Source organism: Emiliania huxleyi (genome assembly GCF_000372725.1).
Source record: "Emiliania huxleyi CCMP1516 unplaced genomic scaffold EMIHUscaffold_224, whole genome shotgun sequence".
Classification (NCBI taxonomy): Eukaryota; Haptophyta; order Isochrysidales; family Noelaerhabdaceae; genus Emiliania; species Emiliania huxleyi.
The window spans coordinates 132,037-156,734 of record NW_005200385.1 but is presented as its reverse complement, the minus strand read 5'-3'; the positions used below and the strand labels follow the sequence as shown (position 1 = coordinate 156,734).

Sequence of the window (24,698 nt, the reverse complement as noted above, 5' to 3'; positions counted from 1 at the left end):
AAGGAAAGAGTGGGGCCCTCCCCGGGGTACGGCCCCCTCCGGGGGGAAGGGAATTGCGGGGTCCCCTCGGGCGCCTCAGTTCGGCCCTCCCGAGGGGGGGAGGGGAGCAAGGGGGTGGGGGGATTGGGGTGGTGGGGAGGGGTCTCGGATTTCATGTGGCTAAGACTTGCCTTTCGGGGAGGGGCCTCCGGCCGTGCGAGGCTAGCTCAGCTCGACATCTTCCCCTCCTCCCTCGAGGCAGCGAGTAGGCAGCGAGAGGAGGTCTCGAGCGCCTATATGAAGGTATGTGAGATGGTGATGGGAATGGGTGGTCGGGCGGGCGGGCGGACGGGCGGGCAAGCGGGGAGAGGCGGGCGGGCGGGGCGGGGCGGGCGGGCGGGGTGATCGGAGAAGTCGTATCCACAATCCGCAGCAGCGGAGCAGTCGCAGCAGCAGCAGCTGCTGCAGCAGCAAGATGCAACCTGCCGCAGATTGCTGCCGTTGTCTGCGCCGCGATCCGCCGCCGCGCCGCCGCGCCGCCGCCGCCTGCGCTCGCCGCCGCCTCGTAGACGACTCCTCTCGCGCTTGGAGAGCCGCGCAGCGGGCCGCGAGGTTGTGGGGTCAGAGAGCAGCAGGGTTGTGAGATCACAAAATTGGCCAATTTTGAGGTTGCTCGAGAGAGCCTGGAAATGGTCCCGCGCCGTAGCCCCGGTGCCGGCGCATCACACCTCAGCCTCGCGAGGGGCGAGGCGGTCATCAGTGAGGCTGCGTAAGACCGCGAACCGTGTGCATGTTCGTTGCCCGTACTACCGCGGTTTACCGCGTTCACAGCCTCTTGGAAAAAAGTAAAAAAACAACAAAAAATCGCCTTTGGATTTGGATTTGCATAGTACTAGATCGTGCTCACACGCCGGTCATCTTGCGGACAAAGACGATGAAGTGGATGACGGCGTACGAGGCGATCCAGTAGCAGCAGACGCCGAGCGTGCCCGACGTGAGAGCATGCATCTGCGTGCCACGCTTGGGCTCGCCCTCGCCATCGAAGATGTTGTTGGGGCCAGGCATGCCCATGAGGAAATGGGGGACGGGTCCCAGGCAGCACAGGTAGACGAATATCCACGATTGGGCGGCCCAGGAGAGGAGCCGGACAGCAGGGCTGGCGTCGTCATTCACGATGGCGCAGACCAGCGCGACCGGCAAGCAAACGCAAAGACTCGTCATGGCGTCCACGTTGCCGCCGCGGGTGCGTGCTACCTTCCAGCCAAAGAAGGGGTAGGTGTACGTGTATGGCTCGGGGGCCTTTTGGATCGGCCAGAGGAGCCAATAGGAGATGCCCTTGACCCCGTAAGCGGCGTGCATCTGGACGATGCTCTCGAACATCAGTCTCACCGCCGACCATGCAGTGAGCACCCAGATGGGCGCGTTCATCGCAAACTCTTTGCCAAAGGCAGCGAAGAAGGGAGCGGCGCAGATACCGAATGCGGGCGGGAAGGCGACGAGGAAGAAGGGGAGGCCGGCAACTGTCGGAAATAAGGGAAACAGCAGGTTGGTCGCTACCCACGAGTACGTCATCGTCACGAGCTGCGTGGCAACGTAGGTGGACGGCGAGTACGAGGGGGCGTACCTAGTCACCATGAACGTCTGCACGGCGAGCAGGGTCGCGTTCATCGCCCAGCCCCACAGCACCGGAGCCCAAGGCCGCGACTCGGCAACCTCGGCCTTCCACGAGTCCTCCGCCGCCGGGGCGGGCGCGGCCGCTTTCGACGACGTGCCGCGCGACTTGAAGATGTAAATGGCGATGCCGCCCGCCACGAGGCTCGCGCCGGCCTTGATTGACGAAGAGTCTATCATGTGAAGAGCCCGCGCCGGCTGTACCCCTCCAAAAAGAATTAAACCCCTGACACAGTAGTGGGCACGGACTGGCGCGCACTGGCACTGGCAGTTGTGAGATATGTAACGATCTTCCATGTTGCCGACGCGGCGCCGGAGTGGCCGGCGCTGCTCGCCGCGACCACGACGGCTACTCCGATGCTCCGGGCCGACCCGTCCTACCCGACGGTGGCACTCTTCCACGTCTCGCTCACGCTGAGAAAAATTCTGAAACGGCGTGCAGCATAGTCGCCGACGAGTCGGTCCGCGTGCCTCCTCGTGTCGCGCATCGTTCTCACCCATCCATAAACTCACTTTGGCCTCACTAAAGCGAAGTCTGAACCCTTAATCCTCAGATTTTAGATTAGGACGCTGTGGACCCTCTACCCTACGAGGAGCTACTTTCGGTGCGTGTCCGGTGAGACCCGACTTCGCCAAGACTTCGGAAACTCACTCCCATTTTTTCTCATATCTCAGCTACAGAATTCACACAGAGCGAGAGGAGACTCACAGGAGACTCAGGTACTCTCCAACGCTATCGATTTCCCTCAACCGTTCTCGGGTCGGCCGCCCCCGCCGTCGACCCACGGTCTCCGGGTCGACCGACCGTGTCGCCAAACTGCTCGCGGTACTGCTGCGGCGGCAGCTTGAGCAGGACAGAGAGGGAACGCGCCGCGCCGCCCGCGTCGCGCGGCGGCACCTGTTCGCCGAGCCTCACCGAGATTCGCCGAGGTTCACCGAGATTCGGCCCGCATCGCTCGCGGCAGCACCTCGCTCAGCCGGCCGATCCGCTCGAGCGAGCAAGTCAGGGTGCGGGCGAGGGTGCCGGTGCCGCCGCCCGCGGCGAGCTGCGCCCACTCGGCCTCGGTCGTGAGCGCTCGCAGCCGCGACAGCTTGGGCGCGAGCGCCGCCGCCGGCGAGGTGAGCCTAACGGTGTGGAACATGAGGGCGGTCATGAACATGAGGGCGGGAAGACGGTATTGTGCAGAGTGTGCAGAGAAGGGCGTGAATGCGAGGAGTACGAATGCGGCGGATAGAGCGGAAGGCGGTCGAGTGCAGCGGCGTGCCTGTCCTCTCGAGCGCTGGCTGGAAGGCAAGAGCACGTCTTCCGCTTCTAGGGCGCGAGATATGGTGGAGATACGGGGAGATAGGGGGAGATCTTCCGCTTCTAGGGCCGTGGGCAGCAGCAGGGTCGGCTGGTGCCGGACGAGCCTACGTGCTGAATACGCCGACATGAGGGCGGGAAGACGGTCTTGTGCAGCGAATTCAGAGCACCGCGTGAATACGAGGGGAGGCGAGGACAGTGAATTCAGCGGAATACGGCCGAATACGGCCGAAGACGTGTCCTCTCGAGCGCTAGTTGGGAGACATGAATGCGTATTCCGCTTCTAGGCGGACGAGATCTGGGGAGATCTGGGGAGATCTGGGGAGATCTGGGGAGATCTGGGGAGATCTGGGGAGATATGGGGAGGTGTGGGGAGGTATTCCGCTTCTAGGTGAGCGAGCTGCAGCGCGTCGAGGCCGAGCGGCTCAAGCAAGTCGCGCAGCGCGGCGAGCGTGCGCTGCACGCGCGCGGGAGAGCGCGAGAGCAGCCGCGGCGCACGGCGGAGCACCAGGCCGACCTCGACGCCGCCGCCCAGCGCCGCGCTCAGCGCCGCGCAGCGTGCGGCCACGTGCGTGTGGTCGAGCGAGAGCATGCCGGGCTCGTGCGACACGAGGCGGAGGGCCGGCAGGTCCGTCGCGGCCTGCAGCGCCTCCACTCTCGCCGCGAGGTCCATCTCGCGGCTCAGCAGCAGCCGGCCGTGCCGACGCAAGACACCCGCCACACCCTCCTCCGGCAGCAGGTGAAGAAGCGTCTCGAGCTGGCGCAACGCGAGACAGGTGCCGCCGTCGGCGGACGGCGCGGTCGCCGCGAGCACCGCGGGCGTCGCGAGCAGCCGCGTGACGGACGCGCCTGCCACGCCGAGGCTGCACAGCCGCTCGCGGAGCGTGGCAGCATTGGCGCGCTGCTGCGCGGCACGGCGGGCTCGGAGCTCTTTGGGTGAGACACCGTTGACGACGATGAGCTCGGTCTGGTCGTCGCGCGACGTCTGCAGCTCGCCGGGCTTAGGCACCCACAGCCTCCGCCCGAGCCACATTCGGCGCGTCGGACGAGGCGAGCGACGAGAGTCGTCCGCCGTGACGGCCTCGCCGACAGGAAGCTCGCCATCGTCGAGCGCCTCGCCGACCGGGAGCGCGCCGCCGTCGGCGCCGAAAAGACGCTCGCCCTCAGCGTCGTCAGCGGGCGCGGCGGCCAGCACAAGGCGCGAGCGCGGCACGAGGAAGTGGCGAGAGGAGGACGCGAGGAGGACTGTATAGCAGGCAGCCATGCAAAAACTGTGCGGGCAGAAGTGTGAACAGGTCGGCCATCCTGGTCGGCCACTCTCCTGGTCGGCCACTCTCCTGGTCACCATCGTCGCGTACGGCCTCGTGTACGCCATCGTCTCCGTGCCCCTCACCAACTTCGTGGGAGCGGCAGATGCTGCAGTTCACGGACATCGGTCCGGACCGGCGTGACCACCGAGGGGTGGCTTGCACAAGGTCTGAGCCGCGGGCGCTCGGCGCCAAGTGCAGTGTCACGCTCGCGCTGGAGCGGGACACAATGGGAAACCCTCGTTTCCTATGGACTCGGTCCCCCAACGGAAGAGGCCTCGCTCCTATTGGAACACTCCAACATCAGATTTGCCTCGTGCGTCCCTAAATAAATAAATAAAGGATAAATTTCAGATTACCCGGTTTTTGAGATTCGCCTCGCAGATTACCCGACGAACGATATTTTCCTGCTTAGCGCGATTTCCGTCAAACCAGTTTACCCAGTCTCCCACAATTCGTGTTTCAGCTTACCCGGTCGCTAAAATTTGTCATGTCAGATTACCCGGTCGGCCAAATTTCTCGTCCAGATTACCCGGCAACGATATTTTCCTGCTCAGCAGCAATTTCATCAAAAAACTGAGAACTAGTTTACCCAGTCTCCCACAATTCACGTTTCAGCTTACCCGGCCGCTAACTTTTCTCATGTCAGATTACCCGGTCGGCCAAAATTTCTCGTCCAGATTACCCGGCGGCTAACTTTTCTCTTTGAGATTACCCGGGCGCGCAAATTTCTCGTTTCAGCTTACCCGGACGCGAGCGTGCACCTCGATCCTCGTCCAGAGAGCGAGCACCTGCGGCACTTGGTCCTAAGGGGTCCCGTACCATGCGGAATCGACCCTATCCGGTGCTCAAGTGCTCAAGGAGAGCTCCCACTCGGAATCCCCGGCCTCGTTTGCTTGAATGACGCAGTCGTGAATCCCAAACGGTTTCAGATTACCCGGCGCATCCCACTACCCCGGGTGATCTGGAAAAAGAAATTATGTCGCGGATGATGGACGTCCCGTCCGTCCCGCCCGGCGACCTGGCGTACGCCCAGCTGCGCCTGCTCCTCTGCGCCGACGTGTCGTCGGCAGAACGCGCCACGTTGCTCCGCTGGCGGGCGGAGCGCGGGATGAACCAGCCGGAGGACGCGATGCACCGCCTCGGGGAGGACCTCCGGGACGAGGCGCGAGTCAAGGAGCTCGCCGAGAAGTGGCGGCCCCGCCTCGCGGCGGCGCGCTACAAGAAGCAGCCCGCAGGCACGGGCCTGCGCACCGAGCACCTCAAGCCCTTCTTTGAGGAGCTCGAGGGCGGCTTCGTCGTGCTGTTCGAGGCGATCGAGCGCTTTGCCATCCCCGACTGCATCACGCGCATCGCGGCGACGGTGCTCTCGACCCAGCTGCTCAAACGCCTCGATGACGGGACGCCGTCGATGCTCGCCGGCACGCGACCCATCGGCATGGGCGAGGCCCTCTTCAAGGAGGCGTGGCGCGCAACCTGGTTTGTGGACCTCCCGCACCTGTCCTGACAGTCCTGACAGAGTCCTGACAGAGTCCTGACAGAGTCCTGACAGAGTCCTGACAGAGTCCTGGCGGGGTCCTGACGGCGCACGGTCTTCACAGTGCTCACAAGTGCCTCCGACGAGACCTCCACCTTCCTTCACTGCAACCCTCCTTCCCCTCCCCCCCAGCAGTGAATGATAGACGCCCAGCCCCCCTTTCGACCGTGCGCGCCCTCTGCGGAATCGTCCTGATGGGGCAGTCCTGACGCAAACTTGAGAGTCCTGACAAGCAAACTTGAGAGTCCTGACAAGCAAACTTGAGAGTGCTGACAGAAACTTGAGAGTCCTGACAGAAACTTAGAGTCCGGACAGACAAAAGAAATCACGCTCACTCTCGCGCCACTCGGCTCGACCATGAAAGCGCACAAGCAAGAGAGGCGCGGCCATGGTGCAGGCAACGTTACAGCCGGCAACGTGCAAGAAGGCAGCAAAGCTCGGCCACGACGTCCATGGCCCGCGCCCCCCCGATTTGCCACCGGCGGCCTGCAGGCCAGCGCCGAGCAGCGGACCGACTGCTGACCGACTGCTGACCGACTGCTGACCGAGGCAGCGCCCACGGCAGCGCCCACAGCAGCGCCCACGGCAGCACCCACGGCAGCACCCACGACAGCGCCCACGGCAGCGCACACGGCTTGGCTGGCCATGTCAGCCGCGCAGGGACCCTCCCGCGGGTCCAACCCGAAGCGCTCGACCGCTCGACGGCGCAAGTCGGCTGACGGAGCGAGCCGCATAGCCCTCCAGTGCTCACCGCAGGATCAGGCCCGACCGGCCCACGCTCACGGCCTGGCCTGCCTGTGGACCAGCAAACTCGTTGGCTGTACGCGAGCAAAGAGCTGCGTGGCTGGGTTGTGAGCATACCGTCCCCGTTGCGCCCTTTCCCTCAGTGGAGGGCCGTCCCTGCCCTCGGGAGTAACTCGACTGTACACCCCTCCCTACTCTCTAGCTAAGGGCTCTGTTCACAGCGGGGGGGCAGTGGTTGTCCTGGCGGAGTCCTGGCGGAGTCCTGACAGAGTCCTGACAGAGTCCTGACGGAGTCCTGACAGAGTCCTGACGGCCTATTTTGGAGGTTTTCAACTTTGAGGTATTGTTACTATGTGAGGGTGAAATGAATGAATCAGTTCTTTGGGACAGTGCAATCCTTTTAATTATTACCTCCAACTCAAAAAAAGTCTGATGTCAAACGGACAACGGGGTCCCTTATGGTGGCCTGTAAGGGTAAGGTGCGGGAGGTCCACAAACCAGGTTGCGCGCGCGCGAGCTGGGCGGCGAAGACCATCGGCCCCGTGCTCCTCTGCTTCGGTCAGATGGCCGTCGGCCTACCCAGCGGCGGCGAGGGCGTCGCCACGGCGCTGCAGCTGTACTGCGACTCACCTACGCTCGATAGCCGCGCCATCATCATCGCCCTAGACTACTCCAACGCCTACTCGACGAGCCTGCTCGACTCGTCGGCGCGAGCGACCCTGCAGCTGATCGAGTGGGTCAAGCAGCTCGACGACGCGACGCGGGCGCGGCTCGCCATCAAGGACGCAGACGAGGTGGTCCGGGCGGCGGAGGCAGCGCTTGACGACCTCAGCGCTGCTCGACGTTGATGCATCGAGCGTCGAGCGCACCCCCAAGGACCACTCCGACACCGCTCAGGGCCGTCGCATGCACGAAGAGCTTCTGCAGCGGATGGATGCGCTCGAGGCTCGGAATGCCGCACTCGAGGCTCGGAATGCCGCACTCGAGGCGCGGGTTGCAGTCGACGCCGGCGGCCCTGGCAACACTCGCTCAATGGGGCTCTGGCCGGTTGACGCTCAGCGCCGCCGCCTCTCAGAGACGACGACATGCTGTGCCGCAATCGACGGGTGTGGCACGCCCTCGTGGGGCACATCTCTCGAGTCTCGAGTCTCCAGTCTCGAGGCCAGCGGTGACGGTGACATCATTTTCGAGGTGGCCGCGGCTTTGTCGGGCAAAATCGACTTCTCGCCCGGCAATATTGACTTTGCCTGTACGCAACTCGCCGGCGTGGGCACCATCTTGAAGCGTATGGACATTTGGGGCACCGGTGTGTCCGCGACGGCGTTCAACGAGTGTGTGAAGGACATTGTCGAGATCGGGGAACAGCTCTATCTGCAAAGGGTCAGCTGGGACCCAAGCGACGGTGATGTGGTGTTTGCGTCGCTAAAACGCGCCAGCAGGATCTACGCGGACGTCACCAGCCCCGGAAGCAGCATGACTTCACTCAGCTTTCCTGCGCTGGAGACCATCACTGGAAGCACTTTTCAGGTACAGAGGCAAAACCTGATGAGATCGTTGAGCATGCCGAACCTGAAATCTTTGTATACGGTCTCTATTAAAGACAATGCCGTTCTCGAGGAGCTTGACTTCAGCAGCCTTGTGCAAATGGAATCCACGGCCTCTTTCACAAACTTGCCCTCGCTTCAGAACGACAAGGTCAAGTTCTCCTCGAACTTCCAAAAGGGTTGTGGAGCGACCACATTCTCAGGAGTCGGGACCGTCAGCTGTTCTGGCAACGCGGGTCTGCAGGCTATTTACGATGCCTGCACCGGTGCCAACAAGTGCACGTTCCCGTGGAATTCTAATGTCCGCTGCACCGCCTCCTTCTCCGTCACCCCCGCTTGCTCGTGAGCAATGCCCCAGCCAGGGTCCTCCCCACCCGATTCCAGGGTGCAGGCAGGGAGAGCATGCTGAGATGGACGGGGCGGCGACCGGCACAGTCATTGGGCGAGCCGCCACAGAAAGAAATCCCCGTGTGATGCACGCCCTGCGAGCGGGGCGGGGTGCGCGCTGTGCCTCTGTGGTTCGTTATTGCGCCCCCCGGCCCGACGAGTAGGCATACAAAGATTCGTTTTTCTTCAGGCGATTTGATTGATTGATGGCGACTCGAAAGTCGGATTAGAACGCTCTGTCAACCTCTCACAGACCAGCGCACAGCGCCATACGAGGTATTTTCTTTTCAATGACAAGGCTGTGAAAGCCATCGAGGAGGCCAGGGTTCCGGCTCCTACCCAGATAGGGGGTCTGTCCACACTGAGTCGCGCCAAAACGCCCTACCTACCTACCTATTGCGGGCGCCAACCGCCAGGCTCCGACCTACCTACCTATTGCGGGGCCGCGCAGCGAAGCGAAAAATACCCGTTTAGCCCTTCTGTGAATAGGCTCCGCGGGCGCCGCCGCCGCACCCGTCTCGGCTGGCGTCCCAGCCGCAGGCGACTCGTCTGGCATGGCCCGTTCGCGGCTAGCCGTCTCCCGCGCGAGCGAAGCGGTTTTTTAAACCCCTCCCCCCAACACCCCCACCCCCACCCCAGTGAGTGAGTGAGTGAGTATTCTTGATACGAAACCACGACGACACACACCAGTCGACTCGCATCGGTTGCCTCCATGAACGGCGGAGCTATTCTCGCGCCCACACCACACCTGGCTCCAACGTGGACACGCCCATAGCTGGGGACACTACTAGGGGCGCTGGAAGCAACACAGAGCTCCGTTGGAGACGTTTTCAAGATTAGCGTGTCAGCGAGAGTGAAAAATGGCACGCTAGCCGTCATGTTCGATTGCCATTGTGCCCACAATCTGCGTCCATGCCACAAGTGCCACCAGTAAAAACCAATATATCACGGTTCAGGCGGGAGCACGCTGCGCACACCGCGGGGCGACGTAGACTGGCGCATACTTCACGCCGGGCACATATTCTGTCTCTAGGATGCTCTTACACATCCGAGAGTGCTAGCAGCTCCAGCCGGTGCCTCGCTGCACCGCCTCGGAGAAGGGCGAGGCGTACCTCCGCGGGTCGAAGCAGAGCACGGGCGGCCCCGCGGCGCCGTACCGGCCTGCGGCCCTCGAGAACTGGCGGCACGGGGCACGAGACATGAGATGTGAGATGAGGCAAGCAGAGGGGGGGAGCTGCGTGGAAGGCACGTGTGTCGGGGAGGTGTGAGAAGAGAGCAGCGCGCCTGGCCGGCGGGGCCGTGGGAGTTCCAGGGCGTCACGAAGAAGGCGAGGATGGAGGCGGGCGCCGCGGCCGAGAATGCGATGCCGTCGACGATCACCTTTTGCGGAGGTGCAAGGCGGGGGAGGGGGCGGAGGGAGGTCAGAGGAGGGGCGCTCCCGCAACACTGATCAGCCTCTCGGGCGATCAACACCGGATCCCGGCACCGCCACACGGCCGCACTTCGCGGCGGCTGGCATCTCGAGGACATCTCGAGGACATCTCGAGGACATCTCGAGGGCATCTCGAGGGCATCTCGAGGGCATCTCGAGGCGGGGCGCGTGGGCACCTCGTTGTAGTTCCAGCCGTTCTGCGGCTCCTTCCAGCTCTCGAGCATGCGCTCGAGCTGGTCCGCGGCGAAGGCGTGCCCGCGCGCCACCGCGGTCTCGCACACCTCCTTTGCGCCGCCGGCGCTGCTGCTCCACCCCTTTGGGGGGAGGGGGGGGGGGCGGGTCTCACCACACAAGGGTGTGTGCTGCATGCGACGCGGATGGGTGCGAGAGGGGGTGGGGCGCCTGCGAGGCGGTGTCGTGGGGGAAGGCGCACAGCAGTCGCGTGGCGTCCGGGTGCAGCGCCTGCGAGTCAGCCATGGAGTCGACAGGGCGGGCGAGTGAAGAGTGGTGGTAGGCCGGCGGCACGGTGTGTGCTCGGTGGCCGGCCGAGGCGGTGGGTGGAGATAACACAGTTGCTCACTACTATACTGCTGCTGCTGCTGCTGCTGCTGCTGCTACTACTACTACTACTACCACTGCTTAGTACCATGCCCGGCCAGTCGACGCGGTAGGTTGAGACACAACCGCCATGGCCCGGCCCGTGCCTAGGAAGTGTCCAGGAAGTGTCCAGGAAGTGTCTAGGCGACACTACAGCCGCCGTGGCCCGTGCCGGTTCGAGCCGGGGACGAGCCCCTCGCAGCGGCTGTAGTCGCGCCGCGGCGTGCTCCTACTGACGGGAGAGCTCGAATTAATTAACGATGAATGGACTGTGAATGAACTGTTAACTACCGATTACTTATGCTCCTGCTGACGAGAGAGGCCGGCAGCCGGTTGCCTGTGTCCACGGCGGGGGGCGATGTGGAGACGCGCCTCCACGGGCCAGACAGCATTTAAAGGGGCGAGTGCGCGGGTCGCCAAAGCGGAGGAGGTCCCCCCTCCCCGTCGCCTCGGGCTCAAGGTTGTGGATGAGCACCTGCGAGCGGGCGGTAGGCGGCTACAGGCAGACGCGCGCTGCTAGGTATAGGTGGGATATAGTGCTCAGTAGGCGGGGCGGAAGGCAGGGCGGTAGGCAGGGCGGTGGCAAGCTGGCGCACCCCGGGCAGAAGGGCGTTGTTGTGCAGCCTCAGCCGGGCGGTGGAGGCGAGGTCGAACCACGCGTTGGCCAGCCTCGCGCACTCTCGCGCTTGGGCAGGCACTGCTGCAGCAGCCATCACGGGCGGCGGCGTGGCCATCTTTCCGTACGACGCCTGCTGTCCGGACTTCACGTAGCATGCAGCTCCCGACACGGGCGCGGCGAAGGCGATACGGTCCGTGTGCAGCTCGCACTTGCTCGTGCCGGTCCGAGCAAGGTACTGAGCGAACTCGAATGCACGGCAGTGCGGATCCGGCTTGCATGCCGCCTCGCACTGTGGCAGCGCAAGGCCCCACCGCTCGCTGTATGTTCCGGTCCCGCCGCCGGGAGTTCTGCACGCACCGGGAGGATGCAGTGCGACGAAAGAGCGAAGATCGGTCATACTGTGTCCGACGAGCGGGGGAGGGGGGGGGCGGCCCAGGGCCGGCATAAAAAGAATTTCTTTCGCCAAAAGTGGCCCAGAGGGCTTTAAAAATGTGAAAAAACAACGAGACCGACAGTGCGTAGTGCGGTGTGTGCTAGCGTAGCATCCGCGACGTCGACGTCGACACGAAGCCTCGCCCTATTGAACGGCTCCTTCCCGCGGCTCGTCTCGACCTCGCTGTCGTCGTTGAGCCAAGTGTGCAGGCAGCGATACGGTTTGCGCTCCCTTTCTCGTTTTCTCTCACTCTCTACCCGTCATTAAATTTCTGGCGAGCACATGAACGGGAAAGGGCGTAAGCGCGTAAGGTGCGCCGTACGGGCGACACCTCGTCAACGGGTGGATCGGACTGGACCGCAATGTTCCGCGTAAAAGATGTGTATGTAAAAAGAGTGTGCAGTCTTCCGGGAACATTCACAGCAGCATCCCGAAACGAAAGTAAGACTCATTTGGGACTTGCGACGACCTCGCTGTCGGAGAGCAGGCCTCCTTGCAGTGATCTATGAACACATCTTGGGACCCTTCCCACTCAGCTGCCACAATGTATGCGACTCCTGGGCCTTTCAGAACCTGCGACAAGGAACCAGCCAACGCGAGGGAAGTGTCCGGCTCATACAGAAGACAGGAGCCCAGAACGACGTCCGGTTCGCGGAAGTCAACCGGGAGCTGCCGACCAAGATCGTCCCATGCACAAGCCAACGTTGAGACCCGGTCATCGACGCCGTTTCGGGCCGCTGTTGCAGTCACCTCCCGTAGCGACACTTCAAGCTGATCCTGAATGAGCACTTGCCTTGCTCCAACTGTTGCTGCCGTGACGCCAGGAAGCCCAAGCCCAGCCCCGAGCTCCAATACCGTCTTGTCTTCCAGCGCGATTGATTCTTGGGCCAGCCACCGTGCCAGGGCAATGGCAGGACTCCACAGAAAGTCGCCGTATTCTTCCCAATACCACGTATTGTCCGCGATCCGGTTGTGCTGCGCCAGCTGGAGCCCTGCGTGCTTTGTGAGCTCGACGTGGGTCCATGATCTGACCAGCTCGTCTCCAGCCAACTCGCCTGCGTCTCCAGCCTCGTCGTGTCCTGCGTCACCAAGTTCAGCCCTGAGCTGCTTCAGCTCGGCTTCAAGCTTTGCCACCTCCCCTTTCACCTCTTCCAACAGCTCCTCGGGCATGTCGCCGTCACCCAGCATGGCGCGCATCAGCTTTACCTCGTCGAGTTGCTGCTGGTACATAGCATACAACTCGTCGAGCATCGCCTTCTCCTCCTCTGTGCTTGCGTCGCCATCCTTGCTACGGTGAGATGCGCGGCGAGTCGTTACCGTCAAAGGAGCCCCGATCGTACGGGGCAGCACCTGCTGGCTGCGGCTGAGGCTGGATGCGCGCAGCAGAGAGCCGCGCCGGCGGAGGCTCCACACGCAGCCGGCAGCGCGCCGGGCTGTGAAAGTCACCATATGTCGCAGTCACTGACGTCGTCGCACGACAGGCGTGTGCGCAGAATGCTGTGAGCTACACAGACGGCGGCGGTGCGCAGGCCAAGCTGGCTTTCTCGAGGTGATCGAGGTGGATACAAGTCCGCGCACTTAATGATTTTCGGCCGGCCGCAGGTCGGGCTGGACGCGGCTGTTTCGGCCGGCGGTCGGGGTCGGACACCAGCTTTGTCGGCGCGTCAGCGCCGAAGAAAATTTTGGGCGATTTTCTTGTACTCTTTGTTTAAATTCGTGTACTCCCGTCACTTCCAGCTCACCCTTAGGATTCGAATCTCGAACTTCTATTTACTCCTTGGAGGTTCCCTCAGGCCCGCCGCCGCGCTCGCTGGACAGCGGCCGTGACTCACCTGCTTCGGGCGCGCTGCTCCTCGGGGATGGCGAGAAGCGGCAGAGATGATGCTCATAGATGAGCTAGCCCCAGATGCCCCGTTTGCCCCACTGCGGCGCCGCGCTCGTGCCGGCGTGCGAGTGGGTACAATGCACCCCCTCTGCCGCTCGCGGCCCGGAACGCATCGGGAGATATTCATTCGTATACGTCAAGACGTGCTCAGATGGCACGTAGTAGAGTGACTGAGCGCGTGGCCACTCTCCACCCTCGATTGCGGGTGCGGCCGCGGCCGCAGTGGTGTAGGCGGACAGTAATGATGCCGCGCGGGCGGAGTGGCGGACACGAGGACGCTGCCGTCGGACGAGGGGTTGCTATCATACGCAAGCACGAGCCGTCGGTGACGCGACGGCGTCATCACCGTTGGCCAGCATAGAAGCGCGAAAACCTGCCCGTGTGTCGGATGCGTCCCCAAAAACTTGTAGCGCTACATCTTTGGACACACACCGGCGGGCGCTTTCGAGGCGACCGGCAGCATTTTTTCTAGCCACATGGACCTTTTTGCGGCACGATAGCTGGGCTGCAACATACGTGTACCTACACTCGACTACAGCTACGACTGCAACGGCGCGCAGCGCCGAAGAAAATTTTGGCGCTTCTCGAGCGGCGGCCGGTGTGGACGCCGTTGTTTCGCAGCTCGGTCGGGGGGGGGCGCCCCTGCGTTTCCCTGCGGTCGGTCGAAAATCATTAAGTGCGCGGACTTGTATCCTTTGGCCGCGTTGGGTAGCTGGCTTTCACAGTTGTTGAGAAAGAAAATACCTCCCTCCTCGGGCTCTGTGCGCTGGTCTGTGAGAGCGAACTTTGTATCGGCCTACGGGCCGGGGGCGCAATAACGAACCACAGAGGCACAGCGCGCACCCCGCCCCGCTAATAATAATAATAATAATAGAGCAGTCATCTCCCGTAGAGATGGGCAACGCCCCGCTCGCAGGGCGTGCATCACACGGGGATTTCTTTCTGTGGCGGCTCGCCCAATGACTGTGCCGGTCAGACCTCCCCCTCTCATATGAGAAACCTCGGGGAAATCATTGGACCAACTCATCTCCGCAATCTCGCCCGGGGTATCGATGACGTCGCGCGGCCTCTCGGAGCCTCCGCCGATCCAAATCATCTCGCCCGCCTCTGTTGGCGAAAGGCTGGCGTTGCACTCGTCATGGCTCGTGAGCGGCAGCTCACGAGAGGTGAGTGGGCCATGGCAGACGGTGAACGAGCTAGCGTGCGGGGACAGCGGCATTGTGCACGGAGCTAAGTGCATTGCCGTTCTTAACGGAGTCGCTTAGGCGGCTCCGGTGGTGTGCCGGTGATAGTACTAGCACGCGCCAGTTCGCACCTGTGTCGAGCCTGTCTGCTGTGAGAGAGAGTTGTTTTGTTTAAATTCTTTTCCTCGCGATGTCCACCCCGCCGCGGCGCGCTCGCGCCGCCTCCGCCGCCGCCGCCGCGCCCTCGCCAGACGCGCCGCCGCCCGCCCGCCTCCTCGACCTCCCCAGGGAGCTCCTCGAGCGCGTCCTCTCTCACTGCCGCAGCCCCGTCGACATCGCTCGCGCCGCGGCCGTCTCGCTGCTCTTTCACTCCTCGCTCGCGGAGCAGGGCATCCGCTTGTGGGCGCAAGAGCGCGGCTTCGAGCTGCCGGCGAAGCCAGAGGGCGAGCCCTGCGCCGTGCGGTGGCTGTGCTTTGCGGCGTTGCTACACGAGTCCAAGCCGCCGGCGAGGGCGGCGGCAGGCAATTGGCACAGCGTCTTCATCGACGGCGAGGGGCGGCTCTCGTCGTGCGGCTCGGCGCCGGACTACCATCCAGTCCCCGGGCTGCTCGGCCACGGCGAGGGCGTGACGCGGCTCAACACGCCGACCCGCCTCCCGTCGATGCTGGGCGGCGAGCGCGCTGTGAGCGTGTCGGTTGGATTCGCCCACAGCCTCGCCCTCACAGGCAGCGGCACCGTTTGGAGCTGGGGCAGTGGAGGCTTGTGGGCGCTGGGCCACGGCGACCGGGAGCATCAGTGGCAGCCGAAGAAGATCGAGGCCTTGGCGGGCCAGCGCGTTGTCGCTGTGTCGGCTGGAGCCTGCCACAACCTCGCCCTCACCGCCGACGGTGCTGTCTGGAGCTGGGGCGATGGCTACTTTGGCAAGCTGGGCCACGGCAACGAGCAGAACCAGCTGCTGCCGAAGAAGGTCGAAGCCTTTGCTGGCCAGCGCGTCGTCACTGTGTCGGCTGGAGACGGCCACAGTCTCGCCCTCACCGCCGACGGCGCTGTCTGGAGCTTGGGCTTGGGAGCTGGCAGGTTGGGCCACGGCAACCAGCAGGACCAGCTGCTTCCCAAGAAGGTCGAGGCCTTCGCGGGGCGGCGCGTCGTCGCTGTGTCGGCTGGAGCCCATCACAGCCTCGCCATCATCGCCGACGGCGCCGTCTGGAGCTGGGGCTCTGGATCCAATGGCATGCTAGGCCACGGCGACCAGCAGAACCAGCCGCTGCCGAAGAAGATCGAGGCTTTGGCTGGCCAGCGCGCCGTCGCCGTGTCGGTTGGAGGGGCTCACTGCCTCGCCATCACCGTCGACGGCGCTGTCTGGAGCTGGGGCAGTGGAGCCTTTGGCATGCTGGGCCACGGCAATCAGCAGGACCAGCTACCGCCAAAGAAGGTCGGCGCCTTGGCGGGGCGGCGCGTCGTCGCCTTGTCGGCCGGACGCCGCCACAGCCTCGCTCGCGCCGCCGACGGCGCTGTCTTTACCTGGGGCGAGGGCGAGACCGGCTGCCTAGGCCACGGAGAGGACCAGTCGAACCAGCTGTTGCCCAAGAAGGTCGAGAAATGGGCGCCGGGGCTGTGAGAAGGGCGTACCTACCTCGGCTGAGCAGCCAACGTGTGGGGGACGGCCTTGAGTGCTAGCTGTGTGCCAGTAAGTATATTACTACCTACCTAAATACCTACCTGCGTGGCCGGAGGGAGTGATCACTCGAGGCTCGGTGGTCGAGGGACCACACAGTCTATAACCTCCCCAGGAGAGTACTTTTTGAGTAGATAGGTTGCAGCACTGATCCCGTCCCGTGGTCGCGGGCACTCGGGCAGGCGCGTCCGCTCACGATACCTCGGCTCACGCGCAGGTAGTTCGCATTACAGTAGCACTGAAGCCCCTAGGCCCTACCCGGACTCTCAATCACTATGCAGCACGCAATCGCTACTCTTGCGACTCGCCCTGCGGGCCGACGATGGCCTTTGCGCGAGCCAGCTGATATTTCGCGCACCCGTTTGTGGCGCTCCAGATCTCGGTCTGTCTAGGGTACCATACTTCCGGGCCGGTGTGCGGGGAGCGAACCTTAACGACCGCCCAGAAGCTTTCTGAGCGACCCAATCGGGCCGGGATCATCAGCATATGTCCCCTCCACAACATCGTGGGCGTTTGAGCGGTATTTGAGGAGTCCCGCCACTCTGAAGTTCGGCCGGGTGGTCTGCAGACCGCCCCCCCCGGAGCAGCAGAGGCTCCGTCGGGTCGAAACGTCGACGCTGGGAGTCGCACTCGTCAAGCCATCGCAGCACCACGCGGTCCGCACGTACCGCCCACATCCGCTCCACCGCTGAGAAGGCGCAGATCGACCGCCGGGCCGCGTAGTTGTCGTTAAAGTATGGTACCCTAGATCTGCCAATGGTGATGCCGAGCGGGATAATAGCAAACAGACCCCAATAAGAGTACGCAATGGGGCAGCCCATCAATAGCGTGGCAGGTAGGAGCCACACCAGCACAATTTCCTGCGCCCGATTGACCCAGTACATCGCGCCTCCCTGCAATTTGTTCTTCACATACCAGATCTTGTCCTCGAGCGTGGGCATCCAAAAGGACAGCTGTGCATACAAGCGTGACACCAAGTACAAGAGGCCCAAGCAGGTTCCAACAGCCAAGTTGAGGAACAGCAGGTACACTGCTTTGACGATGCCATAACACAGGTACACCAAGGGAGCCGCCTAAGACGCCTGCGAGGACAAAAAGAATTTTACAATACAACAAAGAATTTAAACAAAAGAACTCTCTCTGACAGCAGACAGGCTCGACACAGGTGCGAACTGGCGCGTGCTAGACAACAAAGAATTTTACAACAAAACTCCCTCGCACGACACTGGGCACGGGACTGGCGCGCACTGGCACTAACACGCGCAGGTACACCACTGGAGCCGCCTAAGCGACTCCTGGACAAAAAGAATCAGAGATGGAAAAATTAAATCTCTCGCGACCTTTTTGTGAGGTTTTCTGATACATTTTTACTCCTCCCTCAGCGCCGCCTCGAGGGCGCCCACCGCCGCCGGCGTGTCGAACGCCGTCACGAGCCGTACGCACTGCCGGCCCTCCTCCTCGCTGTCCTAGGGCGTGCCGCCGACCGTGCCGAGAGCCCGGACCAGCGCGTCGCCCCGCGGTGTGCAAGGCAGCGAGAGGAAGAGCTGGTTCGTCTGCACGGGGTGCTGCCAGCGGAAGCTGTCTCCGTCGTAGCCGGCGGCCGCCGCCTCGAGCCGGCGCGCGTTGGCCCGCTCCGCGCTGCTCCGCCACAGGGGCACGCCGCCTCCGCCGTCTGCGAGGTAGGCGGCGTACGCGCCCCCGGCCTTCGAGCGTACGAGCGACGGGTGCTGCAGAGAAGGTCGTGACGCGCCGCCGCCGCCCGCCGCCACCTCTGTCGCTCATGTTCACAGCCTTGTTATTGAGAAGAAAATACCTCGGATGGCGCTGTGCGCTGGTCTGTGAGAGGTTGAGGTGCGGGCCCTGGAGGCCCTGGGGATGGGGGGAGACTACCCGCGGGCTTAGAAGGCCCGCGCGCAGGGGGCATTGAGACCGGTCATGAATGACTTCACAGTTTCTCCCGATGCAACGCACGCGCCGCGGAACCTGTGCCAACGCGACGGCCCCCGCACTTGCCGGCCTTCCATCGCCTCTCTCCGCACCCTTCGCATGCCCGCATCAAGAGCCGACGAACAGGCGGCCTCGCTCGCAGCGGCGGCCAACGACGAGACAGTACTGACGTCCAAGCTGCAAGGCGGCGTCTGCGAATAGTGGCCAGGGGGGGGTGAAGAGCGCTCGAACGCGTCCCCAGCCACCCGCGGCGGGCAGCTCGCGCCCAGCTCCGCTGGGTCGGATACGAACGGCGTCTCAAAGGGATGGTGCAGCCGCTGTTGAAGCCGACGGCGGAGCCTGACGGCTGGGGACGTGGCGCGGACGTGTCATGGGCACAAGTCGCTCGGGCCACGGCCGGGACCAACCATCCCCTACCCCACGGTACCCGAACCCATCCTCCCCTACCCCACGGTACCCGAACCCACCCTCCCCTACCCCACGGTACCCGAACCCACGAACCTCGAGAACCTCGAGGTTTTCGGGGACTCGTGGGGCGGGGCTCCTGCTCCAAGAGCGTGGGTGTGCAGCCTACTCGCGAGGGCGCCAGGCCGCATGGAGGTGGTCGATATTCCCTTCGACCGCACGACCGAGTGGCTGCTGGAGCGCCGGATTGTCGGCGCCAGCTACACCAAGAGCTTGCGCACCGTGCACGCCCGCCTCGCCGCTGCGCTCGCCGCCGAGCGGCCGGCCGAGGCGCCGGCGGTCGCGCAGCTCGTGCCGCCGGGGACAGAGCGGGCGTCGCTCACGTACTTCGACGCCAAGGCGGTGATGCAGGCGCTGCTCGACGCCGGGCTGGGCGAGAAGACGCTCTTCGGCGGGTACTCGAACGCGCACACGGCGCAGTGGGCGGACATCGTCCGCCGCTTCGAGGCGGGCTCGATCCACCTCGCCGACGCCGCCTCGGCGATGGCGCAAGCCGTCGGGTACGAGCTGCCCGCGCTGAAGAAGGAGGCGGCGCGCGCCGAGAAGGAGCTGTCGGAGCTTGTGCGGCGGCAGGGCGAGTACGAGCGGCTGGCGGCGGCGGCCGAGGAGCGCTACGTCGCTGCGTGCGACAAGAAGGGCCTCGGCACCGACTGCTCCCGCGAGGAGATCGGGCGGCGGCTGCGCGAGTCGCGCTCGCTGCTGCGCGCGACGCTCGGATGCCCAGATGCCGCATGCACACCCGTGTTCTCCGACGAGCAGTCTGCACAATACCATATCTCCCCCTATCTCCCCCTATCTCCCCACATCTCCCCACATCTCCCCATATCTCCCCATAACTCCCCATATCTCCCCATATCTCCCCATATCTCCCCATGTCTCCCCATATCTCCCCATATCTCCCCGCAGCACGGGCTCCGACGAGCACTCTGCACAATACCGCGTCCCTCCCCCGCAGCTCGATGTCTGTCCCCATATCTCCCCATATCTCCCCATATCTCCCCATATCTCCCCGCAGCACGGGCGATGGGCCGACGTTTGCGCACCGTCTCAGACCCCACGCCTGTCGCGTCGACACCAGGTTCGCGCGCGTCGCGGCGCTCTGCCAGAGCGAGGAGATGGGTGGGGCGGTTGAGTACTACCTCGCGTACGTCCGCCACTGCCTCGAGGAGCGGCTACCGCACCACCCATGGGACTGAACCCACACTGGGTTCGAGACTGTGGAGGTATGGTGCTAGGCCGCCGCCAGGCTCGGCGCCGACGTCGGCGCCAAGGCGGCGCCACCCGACGTGACGGCGGACGGCGCGGACAGGGCTGGCAAGGCAGTCCGCCAGCCCGTGAGACACACCACATCTCCCCACATCTCCCCACACCTGCTAGCACGGAGGACGGCCGACACACACGCGCACACACACCCTTCCTGTCCGTGCTACACGCCTCCTAGCATCGAGGACGGGGCCCACGCGCGCGCACACACGCTGCGCGCGCGACTGGCTCGGGAGCCGACACGAGGCCACACACGCTGTCGCCGGGCGAGTCGCTGGGTCCCGGACCGCCGGACACAAAAGATCACAGGGGAGATGTGGGGAGAGGGGGGGAGAGGGGGGGAGAGGGGGGGAGAGGGGGGGAGAGGTGGGCCCCGGACCGCTCGACACGAGAGCCTCACAGACGGCAGCTCAAGAGGTGGCGTTGCCCTGGCGCTCGGAGATATGGGGAGATATGGGGAGATGTGGGAAGATATTGCCTGCAGGAGGAGGAGCAGGCCGCCGTCAGAGATATGGGGAGATATGGGGAGATGTGTGCCTAGGCAGCCAGTCAGTCTGACACACCTCCTAGCATGGAGGACGGGCCCACACGCACACGTTGCACACGATTGGCTCGGGAGCCGACACGAGGCGCACTGTCACCGGCCGTAGCACCGGGTCTGGACTGCTGGACACACAGCACACAGCTCACAGGACAGCTCACGAGGTGGCTGCCTAGGCGGCCAAGGCAAAGGGCAAGGCAAAGGGGGCGAAGGGCGGCGAGGGGGCTGGCGGCGGCGCCGTGGCGGGCGGCGGCACTGCGGCGCCGGCGGCGGTGGCGGACGCGGATGAGGTTGCAGCGACTAGTCTGGCGCGGTTGCGCAAAGTGCAAGCCCTTGATGCGTCGTCGGCTCTGGCGTCGGCCGAGGCCGAGGCGGCGGCGGGCGGCGGCGGCGGCGCAAACGGCGGCGGCGGCGGCGGCGCAAACGGCGGCGGCGGCGGCGGTGGTGGCGCGGGGGGCGGGATCGACTGGGGGGGCGAGGAGGGAACCGAGGCGGCGGAGGGCGGCGCGGACGGCGGTGGGGAGAGCGGCGGCGGCGTCGACTGGGCGATCGAGGTCGAGGCGGGCGGCGGCGGCGGCGGCGGCGGCGGCGGCGGCGGCGGCGGCGGCGGCGGCGGCGGAGTCGATTGGGGCATCGAGGCGGGCGAGGGCGGCGAGGGCGGCGCGGGCGGCGCTGAGGTGGACTGGACAGTCGAGGCGGGCGGCTTTGAGATCGAGGTTGCGGGCGGCGGCGACGCGGGCGGCGGCGGCGGCGGCGGCGAGCCGACGCTGTTCGAGACGTTTGAGGCTGAGGCGCCGCACGACAGCGCTGCTGCCTGTCTGGACGGCCGACCGACGCGTCCATGACGCGTCCCTCACATGGCTGGGACATGTCCACAGGCGCTGCGTGATGCGGCTGCTCGAGGACCTCCACCCTACCGACCCGGTACCCAAACCCAATGAAATCAACTAGGCGCTGCGCGATGAGCTGCTCGACGACCTCCACGAGCTCGATGGCTTCCTGAGCCAGCGGGCAGAGGCGGCCTCTCCTGGACCTCTCCTAGACCTCTTCTAGACCTCTCCTAGCCCTCTCCTAGCCCTCTCCTAGACCTCTCCTAGACCTCTCCTAGACCTCTCCTAGGCCTCTCCTAGGCCTCTCCTGGACCTCTCCTAGACCTCTCCTAGACCTCTCCTAGACATGTCCTCAGGCGCCGTCGAGCGAGGGGCTTCCGCCGGCGCTTCAGCTCGACGGCGCGGAGATCGAGGTGCGGCGCCTAGACCTTTCCTAGACCTTTCCCAGACCCTTTCCTAGAGCTCGACGGCGCGCAGATTGAGGCGCGGCGCGGCAGCGTTGGGCGCGCTCCCTCTCGGACCCTTCTCGGCACCTTCTCGGCACCTTCTCGGAGCGGGCGCGTAGGCGCGGCGCGACTGCGTGCGGCGCGCGCGTGCCGAACTCGAGGGCGAGCACACGCGCCATTTGCTGCTGCTCGGTGAGCCGAAGTACCTCGAACGGCAGGAGGCGTCGCTGCGGCAGCAGCTCGACTCGGCGCGCAAGATGGGCGCGCTTGCGGGCAGCCTCGCCACGCGGCAGGCGGAGCTGCGCCTTGAGCTCTCCGAGGCGCGCCCGCGGTATGCGGCGGCGGTCGCGAAGGTCAAGAAGTTGCAGGCCGACTTCGAGGCGACGCTCTCGGAGCTGCACTTCGGAGGCAAGCGCGTCAATTTGATGGGCGCAATCAATGCGCTCTAGAAGCTGCACCGGCTGCTGCGCGCCAAGCGCTGTTCTCTTTTGTAGTAAAACGCATCGCCCGCTAAAAAATCCCTAAAAACCGCAGTGTTCAGGTGGGAGTTGGTGCCCCAGGAGAAGGCTCCATGGAAGTTGGAAGCAAGTGGCAGATCTCACTGGCTCAGCGACGACGTCCTTGGCAGATCCGTACTAGAGTTGCGAAGCCAAAAGAATCTTACAACAAAACTCCCTCGCACAACACTGGGCACGGGACTGGCGCGCACTGGCACTAACACAGGTACACCACAAAGAACCTGGGACGAATTGACAGTCAACAAGATACCCAGCACCGCGCCCTACCTACAGCGATGCCTTGTCGCCTTTCAGCAGCTCCAAATAAAACAGAACCGCTCCCTCCTCGGCCACCACATCCAAGCCGAGCCGCTATGGAATAACTGGAGATTCCAGATAGATCTCCCGCAAGCGAGAGTCGAGCTGTGGACGTGCGACGGTGTATCTTTCACTTTATGCCACCGTTGCATATCCGGATATGCAACGGTGGCATAAAGTGAATGATACACCGTCGCAGGACGGACGAGATGGAGACTGCATACTTCTTCGACCTCATAGACCGAGAAGGCACCCCCTTCGATGAGAACGAGTGGAAGGATTTCTTCACAGACCTCGCCCCCGATGAGCTGGAAGACCGCATGATGGACGACCTAGATAGAGTCTTCGGGGCAATAGACGAGAATCTCTGGGAGGCCGCCGAGGCCCCGCCTGAGAGCGACCTCACAAAACAAATAGTCGCCGTCATCAACTATGACACCCACGAGATCAGCTACGCGTACGCAGAAGTTGACAGCCCGCCACAAGGCCAAGCACCGACGATCACATACCATGAGCTCTGGCTAGACACATCGAACAGGCCCCACCGAACTGGCAACACTATCGACCCGACGGGCCACATGATCGCTTCCACCGAATCATGGGACGATACTCCAACCGAGCCACCACCCACACACGGGAGCGAGGCCCTCGAAGAGATCCGCGAGAGGCGACGCCGAAAAGAACACGCCATCATCGGTCCAGCCCACCGAGTCTACCCGAGATAATTGGGATGGCGAATGAAAGGGCAAAAGGGAACAAAAAACGGCAAACACCGCAAGCTCTCCGATCTCACAATCCACAATATTACGGATCACCTCACCTCCAAGATCACCAAAGATGTCCGACCCAACTGTATCGAGAATTGGAAGTCGACGACTCACGGTATTAGATTCGACGTTAATTTCGACCTCGTCTTCGGCTCTCCTTCGGAACCGAGCTCTCAGACGCCACCGAGGAGAGACAGTGGAGGAAGTATGTTCACAGGGCCCTCAACGTCCGCAATCGCAACCCCCAACTAGAAGCAGCTGCCTAGAAGACAAAAAGTGCCGCCTCTGTGGAGTGGCCGAGGAGAGCATGCTACACCTAGTCGAGTGTATGCACTGTAAGCCACTGTGGGAAAAGTGCCTAACATTCTGCCGAGATGTCCTGGAGGGCCCAGTACGCCCGCAGACACATAGAGCCATTATCTTTAACCAAGAGAACTACGACACGATGCTCCCCGAGGCGGCCTGCGCCTTCATCCGCCACGCCTTCAACATCTTCTATCACGACTTCGCCAACGTCCCTTGCTTCATGTTCATATGGCAGCGAGTCTACTACAGGGCCCTCACCTCCTTCCGAAGCGCGGTCAGACGATATGGCGGCAAGATCCGACTCCAGTACACACACCGCCTGCACACGTCCCTCACGGAAGTGGTCTCAGAAGACAACACTCAACAGGAATTAATTCGCCTCAATTATTAGCATCGACCAACAGGGGAACTCTACCCTGAACGACAGCTTCACAGCAGCCATAGACCAGGCCTACTCAGACCTTAAGGCTGAGGAGAACAGGCAACAACCCAGACGGCTCTAAGCATTCATGGGAACGACTCTGCAGCCACCAGACAGGCAGCGACGAAAGCAGGCGAGACCCTTCCACACCCAGAATACCGCCCGCCATCGCCGCCGACCACGCCGCCGCTGCCAGCGCCACCTCCGCCGACCCACACGACCGCCCGACACCCTCTTCCGCCCTCGTGGCCACCCTGAACGATCTCCTCCTCCGAGGCCCTGGCGCCGTCGAGCTGTGAACGGCGCCTCCTCACACCCCTCTTCACACCCCTCGGGCTGTGGCGAGCAGGCAAGATCTCCTTCAAGAACCTGAAGCTCGGGTCGCAAAGGAGCTCGGCGAAAACATGACGGAGGAGGAGCTGCAGGCACCCCCTCCTCCCACCTCCCCACCCCCTGCAGCTCTCTCTTCAAACCCACACGCCCCCTTCCGAGGCCCTCCCGAGGCCCTCCCCGAGACCTCCCCCACCTGCCCGCCGCACCGCCTCTGCCTCACCCCCCCCCCCCCCCCTTCTCTCCCCCCTCCCACAGGACATGATCGAC

General features: G+C 63.7%; 4 protein-coding genes across 4 annotated transcripts; 1 reads left to right on the top strand and 3 right to left on the bottom strand.

Moving 5' to 3' along the window:
- Positions 1-2,307: 2,307 nt before the first annotated feature.
- EMIHUDRAFT_443168 (hypothetical protein) lies at positions 2,308-3,651 on the bottom strand. Its single transcript, XM_005779875.1, has 4 exons — positions 3,355-3,651; positions 3,031-3,060; positions 2,688-2,775; positions 2,308-2,535 (listed from the first exon to the last, which is right to left on the bottom strand). The coding sequence occupies exons 1-4, from the start codon at positions 3,624-3,626 to the stop codon at positions 2,356-2,358; spliced, it is 570 nt and encodes a 189-aa protein (XP_005779932.1). The 5' UTR covers positions 3,627-3,651; the 3' UTR covers positions 2,308-2,355.
- Positions 3,652-9,372: 5,721 nt separating this feature from the next.
- On the bottom strand, positions 9,373-11,532 carry EMIHUDRAFT_443167 (hypothetical protein). The gene is made up of 9 exons (XM_005779874.1): positions 11,098-11,532; positions 10,880-10,976; positions 10,793-10,838; positions 10,691-10,730; positions 10,551-10,608; positions 10,278-10,366; positions 10,081-10,218; positions 9,757-9,852; positions 9,373-9,649 (listed from the first exon to the last, which is right to left on the bottom strand). Exons 1-9 carry the CDS (start codon positions 11,515-11,517, stop codon positions 9,530-9,532), a joined length of 1,104 nt encoding a protein of 367 aa, XP_005779931.1. The 5' UTR covers positions 11,518-11,532; the 3' UTR covers positions 9,373-9,529.
- Positions 11,533-12,234: 702 nt separating this feature from the next.
- EMIHUDRAFT_47640 (hypothetical protein) lies at positions 12,235-12,489 on the bottom strand (the record flags this gene model as incomplete). The annotated part of the gene is made up of 1 exon (XM_005779873.1): positions 12,235-12,489. A coding segment is annotated over one exon (255 nt), but the record flags the coding sequence as incomplete, so codon positions are not given.
- Positions 12,490-18,838: 6,349 nt separating this feature from the next.
- Positions 18,839-22,306, top strand: EMIHUDRAFT_457151 (hypothetical protein; the record flags this gene model as incomplete). The annotated part of the gene is made up of 5 exons (XM_005779872.1): positions 18,839-19,467; positions 19,788-19,857; positions 19,945-20,043; positions 21,700-21,756; positions 21,909-22,306. 5 exons carry the CDS (start codon positions 18,839-18,841, stop codon positions 22,236-22,238), a joined length of 1,185 nt encoding a protein of 394 aa, XP_005779929.1. The 3' UTR covers positions 22,239-22,306.
- Between the last annotated feature and the right edge of the window lie 2,392 nt (positions 22,307-24,698).